General features: G+C 42.2%; 1 protein-coding gene across 1 annotated transcript in view; it reads left to right on the plus strand.

Annotated features, from left to right (window-relative positions):
• The first annotated feature begins 3,183 nt into the window (after window positions 1-3,183).
• Window positions 3,184-12,301, plus strand: part of CLCN1 (chloride voltage-gated channel 1) — a 39,466-nt gene continuing 30,348 nt past the window's right edge. Inside the window, exons 1-3 of the mRNA XM_085324650.1 lie at window positions 3,184-3,375; window positions 11,383-11,536; window positions 12,061-12,192. Coding sequence (XP_085180776.1) covers window positions 3,187-3,375; window positions 11,383-11,536; window positions 12,061-12,192 — 475 coding nt within the window. The 5' untranslated portion in view covers window positions 3,184-3,186. The remainder of the gene's footprint in view (window positions 3,376-11,382; window positions 11,537-12,060; window positions 12,193-12,301) is intronic.

Genomic DNA, 12,301 nt, shown 5'->3' on the forward strand with positions numbered 1-12,301 from the left:
GACCCATTTGGAGCCTGAGAGGGACAGTACTGGAAAATATCTTTCAAGGTAGGATCATCTTATTTTATGCTATAATTATATAATGATTTTCCTTGGGAATTCCACAATAGGATCATGTGTGACAGGCAGTAGTGTTTGGTTAGCTGTCAATAGGAGGGTCTTTTTCTACTGAAGCAATTTTTTATGTGCTATTCATGCACCTCTTGAAAAATGAGAGCTAGAAGAGTGCCCTTCTGAGTAAAGGTTCTCTTTAGTTTACTGAGGTGGGTATAATTAGTGTTTTCTTCCAATAAGTATGATAATGACTGAGGATCTGATGCTGTATTACAGCTTTGACATTTGCTGGGGTTTAGAGCTGTTGGTCTTTAGGTTTTCCGTGTACGGTATAGATCTGTATTCTATACACTTTTTTGTACATTATATATATTATAAAATGTATGCTATACACCATTTTTCATGTAAGCCACAGTTCCTACATAAGTGACATTAGTCTTCCAAAAGCATCTTGATAGGCTGGGAATGGTAAATGAAATTGTGATGGAAATCAGTGAAGCTGTCTGGAATTTCTGTGAAGATAATAAAGACAATATCTATGTATCCTAGACACAGTTACTTAGAAACTCTTCTGTAAAGTGATTCATGTCAAGTTTTGCCTACTGACAGGCCACAGTCTTCCTGGAAATATTGTTTATTGAAAGTAAAGAGGGTTCTGATAAGAATCAGACAAATGAGCCTACATGTTCAGGGCCAGCATTGATCTGGCTTTTGTAAGTTTTCAGAGCTTGCCTGACATGCCATGTGGTGTGGGCTGTTAGTGGACAGACTAACAATATCCTTAGTGATCACATATGTATTGGTGGGGACGTGAAGAGGTGGTTTATGGAGGAAATTGAGTACATCTTCATCTTGAAGACTTTGTAACCTGCTCTGCAGGATCAGGCAGAGTGAGAGAAAGCAAGATACATCTCCAGGAAAGCTGTTGCAGGGGTCTGCAAAATGGAACGCTTTGGAGACACTACGTGCTGTGAGGCTGCTGTGCTGAACCAATGAGAGGATCTTTTGCCTCTTTCTCCTATCCTGCCTCTGAATCTTTTAGCTTGCAATGCGAAATCTGGGGATCCATAATTCTGGAGAGATGATAGTTTATGCAAGAGAAAGAAGAAGGAGTTAGCAGTAGCTCTTTTGTGTTTGTGCCTGAGGCATGCGGGAGTCTTACTTTTTTTGCAAACAATTCCTAGGATCTTCAGCCCACTTCTCTTTGTTGATTAATAGCCATCAAAAGCCGTGAAATCACAGGTAGACCACTGACAGTGTGGGAGGTGTCTCTAGGCCACGTTTGTTGGAAAATGCTTCTCATTCCTGTTACTGTTTTGTAGTTCAATGGCCTTGATTGAGCTCATTGCTTTTCACTTGGCTGAGAAACAGGTGTCAGATAGAGAGGGGAAACTACTGAATGCTCTGATCTGTGGAAAAGTGAGCATCAAGAAGAAATTTCTGTGTGTAATTGAATACCCACAGAGTGATCTGGATCTGATCTGATCTGGTCTGATCTGACCTTCAGAGAGACCTGAACAGACTGGAGAGCTGTGTGGAGAGGAACCTCATGAGGTTCAACGAGGGCAAGTGCAGAGTCCTGCACCTGGGGAGAAATAACCCTAGGCACCAGTACAAGCTGGGGGCTGACCTACTGGAAAGCAGCTCTGCAGAGAAGGACTTGGGAGTGCTGGTGGATGACAAGTTGACTATGAGCCAGCAATGTGGCCTTGTGGTCAGGAAGGCCAATGGTCTCCTGGGGTGCATTAGGAAGGGTGTTGCCAGCAGGTCAAGGGAGGTGATCCTGCCCCTCTACTCAGCCCTGGTGAGGCCTCATCTCGAGTACTGCRTCCAGTTCTGGGCTCCCCAGTACAAGASAGACRTGGAGGTACTGSAGAGAGTCCAGCAAAGGGCTACAAGGATGATCAGAGGGCTGGAGCATCTCTCCTATGAGGAAAGGCTGTGAGAGTTGGGTCTGTTGAGCCTAGAGAAGAGAAGACTGAGGGGGGTTCTTATCAATGTCTATTAACACATCAAGGGAGGGTGTCAAGAGGATGGGGCCAAAATCTTTTCAGTAGTGTCATGCAACAGGACAAGAGGCAACAGGCACAAACTGAAACACAGGAAGTTCCACCTGAATATGAGGAAGAACTTCTTTACTGTAAGAGTGACAGAGCCCTGGAACTGGTTGCCTGGAGAGGCTGTGGAGACATTCAAGGCCCGCCTGGATGCAACTCTGTCTAACATGCTCTAGGTGACCCTGCTGAGCAGAGAGGTTGGACTAGATGATCTCCTGAGGTCYCTTCCAACGTTCCTCATTCTGTGATTCTGTGATTCTGTGATTCTGTGATCTGGTTACATTCTCTAAAAGTGTTCAACATAAGGAGAAGCAGAAATGCTGGGATTTAGTAGTAATGCCAAAAAATTTGCAGAGGTGCTTCGGAAGTGCTTCTGTTGTGTACTCTGGACTTGAGACTTAGCAAAGGTGTCTTAGGACAGTAGATATGCACCCATCTTGTTCTATTTCACCACAGAAACTGGCATGGTCATCTTTATGATGTTTCTCACTCTTTCAGAGGCTGGTATCTGAGGAGAAAAAAAGGAAACCCCCTGAATTTTGTTCCCATTGCAAATATGGCTTGCTCAGGACAAGGGAGATGTGCAGGAAGAGATCTTCTGTAGAAGTAATCTTGCCTCCTCCTGTCTGCTTTGTGACTCTGTATTTCTAACTCTCTCTTTCTTACTGCTGTCTTTTCTTCCCCTCCCCCTTCCCTCTCCTTCAGGAGTTCCCTGTGGCAWACACCTGATATTCAATCCTGGTGGAGTTAGTGCCTTTTGCTCAGATCAGATGTGGCATTGAGGAATCATGTGACAGAGGAAGGTTGCTATAAATATAGTTAAGCCCTGCAATCACTGCCTTTGGGCGCTAAGAGGAGAAAGTGAGAGACACAAGGAGGAGGAGGGGTAGAGAGAAAGGGTGTGCAGAAACAGGGCAAGTCGGAGTGGTGTGAGAAGAGAAAGAAAGGAAAGAGGGAACAGAAGAAGAAAGAGTGCAGAGGCCATGCTCAAGGCCAGACCATGAGTTGGTTCTAAGTAAGGTCTAAAGTAGCAGCTCTAGACAGTTACAACTGAGCATGAGGAAACAATAGAGGCATGGAGAGCTCAGAGCACAAGAAACGGGAATCTAGACCGAAATCAGCTTTGTGGGGGGGCACATCGCAGTACAACTATGTCCGCTTTGAGAGATGCACCCGTTACGGGATACCTTTGGAGGCAGAACGCGAGGCCAGGGGGACAGGGGACGACCTGCACTATCTGGAGAACTCTCTCAGCCACTCACAGGTAGGGCTGGATAATGGGGACCTTTATGGCAGCACAGGTCTCATTGGGAACACATAGATTCTTGTGGATCCTAGGATGGTGCTATAGAGTGCACAACCCTGTCCATTCCTAGTCCTACCAACTCTCTCCTTCTCTTCTTGACTCTCAGGTCAGGCATTGACTTTCGCAGTCATACTTACACCCAGGAATACTACTGGCATTTCAAATTAGGAGTTAATTCTGCCATGGCCAGCAAGAGAGTTATAATGGGCAAACTGGGATGAGGAATCAACCCATTAATGTATTTCTGGCATTGAAGGCTAAGGCTGCCTTCAGCTGCATTGTGATATTAAGTAGAGAAACAGAAGAGTGAATACAAACTGAGTGAACAGAGTTGTATAGATGGGTATCCACTGGCACAGCTGTATAGACAAAGTCTTACAGAGCTCCATTCTGACTTTTCCCTGACCGAAGAGCAATTCGTGCTTGTAGACCCATACATGTATATTGATAGTTCTGGTAGCTCTTTTGGGAGGTRTAAGTGAGGGATTTTCTAACCCTTACACCTGACCTGACTCTTGCTCTGACTCATACAAGCAGTAGTTGCAGAAAAAAGTGCTTGAGTCATAAATGGACTCTGGCTATGGATCTTTTTCCCATGTCCTCTGTATCTCCTCTACCTCTCCTCTGGGACAGCCTCCTGCTAAGTTCAGGGGTGGGAGGGTGAATTTGCATCAGAGACTTGGTGTCTTGTTTCTGACCACTCCGCTCAGACTAAACTGACATAAAAGGACATCGTAACAATGAAGGAACTAGTCTAGTGATGACAGAGAGAGAGAATATGTGAATATGAAATTCATACAGGAAAAACATGAGGGGAGTTTTCTTGAATCCCCTTCCACAAATATTTAGGTGAATTAYTGGAGGTAGGAAAATGTATAATCTCTGAAGGAGTTTTGTGATTCAGTGATAGGAAAAAAAACATATCTGCCATAAAGAAAATCTCTTCTACTAGATAAGCATCCCAGCGGGGATGAAGTGCCACATTGCATGGATTTGGGAACCAATCTTATGGCCATATTCAGGAAATTCTCTTCTGAAACTAGCTAAAATGACTAAGAATTTGCAAATGTCTTCTACACTAAACTGTTCCAAAACCATTCACTGGCTGATATGGAAGAAGCAGCAAAAACTGGAAGGTGTCTGGAAAGACAGTTGACTTCAGTAATTTACGTTATGTTTACAATGATGTAAGGCAACAATTTGGCTGTAGCAGCCATACTAAGTGGATGAGTGCTGCAGGATGAGCATAGGTAAGTGATGTGATGGAGGTGTGCTGAGGTCCTGCCAGCAAATGGGGTATGTCAGAATTCAATGCTTAAGGAAAAAGCATTTGGAGTGAGCAGAGCAGGGACAGCCACTGTCACCTAGCTCCTTTAAGAGCACCATAGTCACCCCAATGGTTAAAGCTAGCAGTAGTGGCCCTCATTACCTACTGCCACAGGTGGGGCACCCACGCTGGGAGATGAAGCTCTCAGGTAGAAGGGGCCCAAGTGAGTGGCTGCTCACTTCAAGAGGAAGTGTCCCATCTCCATCAGCTGTACCTGACTCTAGAGCTGGCTCTAGGTAGTGTCACAGCTCTGCTGGGAGGATGCTACATGCCTGGCATATGGAGTACAAGTGGAACAATGTCTAGGGCCTGACAGTTGAGGCAAGATATACCTTGTGTTACAGGGACCATTAGTGACTTATATGAAAGGGGCCTGTGAAGTACAAATTGTTTCTCCGGTAAAGCACATCCATGCACAAAATATCCCAATTTACATATATCCACCCCACATGATATTCCTAAATGCCTAATACCACTCTCACAAGCAGGCACAGATGACACAGTGAAGCAGTACAGCCTACCTCCATGTTCTTGCTTCCTGGCACTGGAGTGTCTTTGCATTCAGCTACAGCGGCATGCTGGTCATGTGGATGTTGACAATCTCCTGCACAAAACAGCAGGCCATCAGATGCATTCCTCATGCATACCTTCAACCAGTAATGTCCCCAAACAAGCATGCATATGCAAATATGCTTTGTAATCTTGAACTGAGATATACATAGATTTACTGAAAACATACCTTAGAAATATATTTGTGTAAACACTCAGATACACATATATGAACAATTATGTTTATGTATACGGCCTTGTATGAAGACACATTCCTGAAAAAAATGGCTTGCTGTGCATATATATATTTTCTCATGCATTTGTGAACAGACAGTTGAAGTACAAATATGCATACTAATGTACACATCTTGTACAAACACGCATGCTTGTGCTATTTACATGGAAAACAACCTGCTGCACATTTTCATCTATTTCCATGCAGAGTAACTCTTAATATTTCTTTCCCTCTTGTGATGTGTCAAAATACCTCGCAGAAGAGAGGTTTTAGAATGCATGGAGTTCTCAGACCACTGCCTGTTGTTCTGATAGCTATTCTGTCATTTTCTTGTGCTAGCTATTGTCTTGTGTTTTATTATGTAAGTTGAATCTGTGATTTGACTGGGTTTAGGCAGGACTCAGCACAGTGGAATCTTTGTCTTCTAATAGATCTAGCAGTTAATAAATAATAAATTAATAATAATAGTAGATAATAATATATACATAATTACTGACAATTAAGATAGTAGATACCAGGCATACAATAGAAGGTAAAAATACATTGATAAAAATATACAAACCGGTACATGATAGGATTTGGGATTTTTTTCTTTCTGCATTAGAAATAAGAGCCTTTTCTCAAGCAACTCCAAGTGGTGAAGTATTTAGAGGTTATGTTATTCGTGACTGAAGAAAGGTTGTTTATGGAAGAGAGCTCCCTTAGACATGCACAAGTTTAACGCAAGGGACATGTAATGGGTCATTAAGCAGTGCAGTATTATAGAACAACAAATTCACAGAAAGATTTAGGTGACTAAAGGCCTCTGGAGGCCTTTAGCTCTAACACTTGCTCGCAGCAGGGCTAACTCCAAAGCAAGATCAGGTTGCTCAGGGGCTCATCCAGGTAAGTCTTGAACATCTCCAAGAGTGGCAATTCCCCAGCATCTCTGGGCACCTGTGCCAGTGTCGAACCACCTTTGGGAAGCGGCAGATGGGGATATGTTTTCCTTACATGCAATCAGACTTTTCTTTTGTTGTAAGCTGTGCCTGTTTCCTCTTGTCCTTCACTGTGCTCCTCTGAGAAGTCTGGTTCTGTTGCCTTTCCAACCCTGCCTTTAGGTAGAGGGAGCTGATATTAGATTCTCTCCCTTCGCCTTCTCTTCTCCAGGGAAAATCATTATTTACTTGCTGTCACATCCCATCCTAGCTCCTCACATATGCTTCCTTGGGTCTACATCTAAGCAGTTGAACCTAGACTTTGTACAGAGATTTAGATCTACTTATGAAGCATGGGTTTTGGAAGTCTTAACCTTGAGATCAGATATCGCTACTCTTTTGCTACCTGCCAATAAAGAACTAAAAAAAATAAAAAAAAAAACATTTCAGGAATAGCAGCATGGCTGCAAGGCAGGAGTGAGAGGAATGAGCATTTTATAGAGCCCAAGGTTGCCACAAGGTCCAGGAGGAGAAGATTAGAAAGAAGTGTGCACTAGCAGTGCTGGAGGAAGAGAATTCAGCACTAGATTATGCTATATAGAATATATTGTTTAGTCTAAATGGCATGAGAAATAGCAAAGGCTTTGGGCTGAGAGGGGGAGAGAAGTTTTATGCAGGTATTGAGCATCACAATARCTCTTAAAAAAGTCTTGAGATCATTGTAGTATATATGTTTTTGCCCGGAGATTCTGCACAGCTATTTCTCCAGTAACTCAGGCAACAGAACTTCCCAGTCTTTTGGGGAAAACAAACCCTGCTGGTTTACAGGTCAACATTAATAAATGTTTCCTTGCTGAAAATGAATTTTACCCAAGTTGTGCTTTCTCCTTGAATTGTTTCCCCCCCACGCCTTAGTAGTATTTATACCTTCAGCTGCTTGTATAACATTATCATGTTCCCACTTACTCACCATTTGGCCAAGCTAGACATAATATTACCTTTCTGGCTTATCTCTCTAGATGGTAATTGGTATCTACTAAAATTCTCTCCCATTTTTCTGATGCTCAGAAACTCTGTGTTCCATGTGTTACAGAGGTAGTGTTAGAAGAACAGAACAGAGTAAGCCTTATTGTATTTTTAGTTCTATATGTCTTCTGATGGAAAGAGTGTTTCTGACCTAAACTGATATTGCTAAAAGGTCATCTCATGATTTCCAGATTCTTACTCTGTCCCACAATCTCCTACAATTTGAGATAGTGCCAGAATCCAGAAGAAGCAAAGTAAATGTATGAAATACTCTTTTAGTTGAGACTAACTTGTACTCCCAGAACAAAATCTTCATTTAAGACCTTCCTTGTATCCTGAGACCAACTCATTTTCTTCCATGTCCTGAGTCAATCATTTTCCAGTCAGATTGAATGAGTGAATTAGGATGCTGTACCAGAACTTTTATCCCTTGAACTTCATATTTGGCATGAGTTTATAGTTTGAATTAAGTTGTATTTGATAGGAACTCATCCCTCATGAGTCTGTGATAGCAAATTAAACATTAGTTGAGATTATTGTTAGTGTAAAGATGATTTATCCAAAATCTGTTACTGCTTGGCATTGCTGGCTAAAATAGGCATGGTGAGGGAAACAATTTGCACAGTCTTCTGTTTAGGACTGGATTTTGTTTCTGACAGCTTACCTCGTATGTGAAATCTGTCAGAACCTTCAACTTAATATTTCGCTGTCTTGTTCTGTATTATGGGGATCGGAGATCCCTCACTGCTGGGAGTCTGCATTGCTTAATTTGGGGCTTGTTGTCATAAAAATGATGGAGTTAATAAATATATTAAAATCTTTCAGTTTCCAGTACAGTGATAAGTGGAAGAATACTTTCAGATAGATGTCCAGATAGGATGAATCTGTTTAAGCGACAGTAGGAAAGCCACCTAGAGGTGTATTCTGGGAACGAACTGTTGTGCATGTAAGTTGCACAAACATGCGCAAAAAAAAATGCTTAGGACTTTCAGTCATATTTGCTATGTGGAGATTTGAATTGTTCAGCACTGGAACAGGTGCTCAGAGAAGCTGGGGAATCTCCACCCTTGGAGATGTTCAGAGCATGCCTGCACAAGATCCTGAGCTGCCTGATCTAGTTTTAGAGTTAGCATGCTCTAATGGGCATGCTGGGACACTTGAGCCTGGAACTGGACTAGATCTCACCAGAGGTGCCTTCCAGCCTAAGTCTTTCTGTGAGCCTCTGAATCTACTTGATCACAAATTCTCTCAGATCAGCTGCATTATCCCCTTTCAACAGTTGATGTCTGAGATCCTGGAAGTCCCAAGGGAACATGAGCAACACCTCCTGTCACTTAGAAAAGAGATCAAGCAAAGCTGTAAAATATAAGCATCACCTAAACACATGTAGTTATACTTGATATGTCTCAAATGTCTTGTGATTGTCCAGATGAAGTCTCTAGTTTTGCTCACCTGAGCATCAGCTGCTCTCCTTCTACAACCACTCAGAAAATCTTAGAGAAGCAAATTTGTGCTGAGGAGGAAGCAAAGGGTCACAATCTGTTAGCTGTGAAGTGCCAAGACCGCAGGCCATGCATCAGATGGGAACTTCAAACTCAAATGTATTTCACTGAAGGGCATGTGGAGAGGAGAGGCTTATTCTGTGTTTCTTAGACACCTCCACCTATTACCTGAAGGAAGAAGGTAGGATGGCTGCTCCCAAGGGAATCTGATAAATGAACAAGTGGGCATAGTCAGGATCCTTCAAGCTTCCTTGAGATCTCTTTGCTGAAGAGAAGGCGCAGCTGCCACATTTACTGCAGATCCACGTGCAAAAATGTCATATATGTTCCTCAGTAAGCTCATGTAGCTACTTGTGAGTTGCATGTAACCAAACTGCATTTCAAGATCAGTATCTGGTGGCAATGACTAGATTTGGTAGTTAGTAATGTCAGAGGAGTTGGGCACTTAGGAGGGTGGTTTGGATAAATAATGGGAGGTAGCGCGCAGTACCCTGTGATAACTCTGCACTGATGCTGCTTCTTTTCCACTGTGTACACCATCCATGGCTGCATGCCTCATTAAGCTTTTATTGGCAGCAGGATGAACATTTGCAGGCCATTACTGCAGCCTGTTTGGTAGCATGATACCTCACTAAACCTTCAAAGATGTTTGACAGTGTTGCCGCAGTGTATGAGAAAGCCCTGAGGGTGGCAGCCTCTTGTGTATCTCTATTCTTTTGTATCTCTAGAAAGCATATTTAATCTCTTTCCTTCAGACCTGAGCCTGTTCTGACTCTTTCTGAGGATATTAGAAAGTGATTAGCATTCTGTGATCATATCTTGTACCCCCAAAAAGGAACTGAAAAGATTTAGGAGAGATGGGGAGCAGGGCAAATGGAGGAAAATCTAACAAACCTCCATCTTAGGTAATTTTTCAAAAACTAGGAGTTAGCCAGACCCATTCACAAATAGACTGTAGGTACTTACAGTGGCCAAGGTCACCCCCAAATTTCTAGACCAGCTGCCAATGGATATTGGTCCATTAATGAGTCTTTGAGCTTAGTACTTGTAGAATAAATCAAGTCGTAAGATAATGTCAGAAGTTTTACACACAAATGTAATTCCTGCAGTATTCTTTTAGGAGAAAAAATCCTGTGTCCCTTCATTACTTTGTAAAACCTTACGGCATCAGTTATGGAGTAGCATACGCAGTATCACATAAATATCAGTGCACATCTGCATCTTTTGAAAGGGTACATACATTTAACCATGAGAAATTTTATCTGCCTTTAGTATATCTGATATTTCAAATTCACCTATTTCCTTTTTCCTCACTACGTAGTATCTGACGTTCTTTTAGAGCTCCCATCTTKCCCTGTCAGCTGGAGCAAACTAGAGTAGCTGATGACTTGTACAGAAATCATGTCTCTGTGTGGGTAAGGTACTGGCTGGTCATGCTCATCACAGTGACACTTGAGTGGGACAGGCATGCTCAAAGCAGGATTGCATTGGATCCCTCAGAAGCAAATATACTTAGTGTTTGAATCTCATATGAATGCTATTGAGGAGGAGGAGGAAGAGTTTCATTATTGCAAGAAGATACCTCATCTTAGCCTCTGTAATTAAACCTACCTGGCTTTTTCACCCTCCTCTCCTTTTTCTTTTAATTGTATGATTAAGTTCTGCCTAAGATCCTTTGGCAATCTGACCCAGAGAGATCTACGTGTTTTTTTTTTACAGACAGAGCTTTCAGAACAGAGCACCATTCTGTTCCAAGACAGAATGCAGCTTTAAAGCTATTGTTAAAGTTAGGATACAGAGAAGTTTGGATTAGTACTGGTACCTTGATATAGAGGAAAGAGAGGGCACATTGCTAAAGACTTTTGCTGCCCCCAAATAAATATCCAGGTTCTTTCTGGAAATTAACATGTTAGTTGTACATGACAAAAGGTTGGGAAGCTCAGTCAAATGGTCTGTCCCAGACCTGCAATTGTATATAAGAAAGCCTAAGGATCTTCTCCAGCCATCAGTGTTTGTGCTATGTACAGTATGCATGCAGAGCAGCAGAGCAGCTGCTGTTAGTATGAACAAGACTGTCTCCTTTCACTCTGCAGTTTGGTTACATGCAACTCACAAGTAGCTACATGAGCTTACTGAGGAACATATATGACATTTTTGCACGTGGATCTGCAGTAAATGTGGCAGCTGCGCCTTCTCTTCAGCAAAGAGATCTCAAGAACCAGAATGGAAAAAGAAAAAAAGATGGGTTATCTCTGTCCTAAATTTTCTGTGTTCTTGTTTCCCTGACTGGATACCCATGTATCTGCACGTCTAACTGTTAGTAGATCTACCTTTTCATGTTTCATGCTGTCTGTGAAGCGATTGGCCTTAACTTTTCATCTTGATCTCTCTTGCTTTCTGCTCCTCTAGCTTTATGGCCAATACACAGACCAGATAACTGACTTTGCAGAGAAGGAAGAAGCAAAACTACTGAATAAGAAACAAGTCCAAAAGAACAATGGAAGACCCCTGAAACATGAGAGTCAAAAAGAGATCAAAGAAGAACACTATTCCAAATATCAAGGTAGGGACAATTCATCTCTGCTTACACTGAGACCAAACATTGGGCAGGACAGCCAGAGAGATGGAACTTAAACAGGGCAAAAAGACAAGGAAGCTTTGACAGGGGAGAAGTGAAAAAGGAAAGAAAATGAATCACAGTGGATTGAAAAGACATTTCCATGTCCCCTTTCATACTAGAAATATCCCAGATTTGTTTAGCAAGAAGTCACAAGGTAATCTCTGCTTCTACAACAGATCCCTGTAACATGATGAGAAGAACTTTCTTGTGTCAGATTTTTACTGCTCATGTCCAAGAGGTTAAAATCCTTAAATCCTTTTTTTTTTTTTTTTTTTTTTTTTTTTGTAATCATATAAGACTTTGCAGAACTGTGTTTGGTGGGCATGAGTTCCAGTCCTTCAATGCTATGCCCAGAATTCTTCCAAATAAGTCCTTACTCTTGTCAGTTCTCAGCACAGGAAAGGAGAGACAGACGCAGGCTTCATTTCTGTCCCTTCACTGTTTCTGGTTTACTATCTCCTCAACAGACTGTGCTAGATGCATCCAGAAGTATGTTACAAAGAAGCTTGGAGAGGACTGGATTTTCTTGATTCTGCTGGGTCTGGTTATGGCGCTGGTGAGCTGGGGAATGGATTATGCCAGCGCAAAGAGCCTACAGGGTGGGTCCCATTCAAATACTGCAAACGCACATTGTAAATCAAATTAATGTTTTACAAAGCCCAGTGATCAACGTTCCTCCTCCTTTAATGTCAGTGTCCCACCCTTACT

The sequence above is a fragment of the Rhea americana genome, unplaced genomic scaffold, assembly GCF_003343005.1.
Source record: "Rhea americana isolate MKP2758 unplaced genomic scaffold, rheAme1 scaffold_92, whole genome shotgun sequence".
In the NCBI taxonomy this organism is placed as follows: Eukaryota; Metazoa; Chordata; class Aves; order Rheiformes; family Rheidae; genus Rhea; species Rhea americana.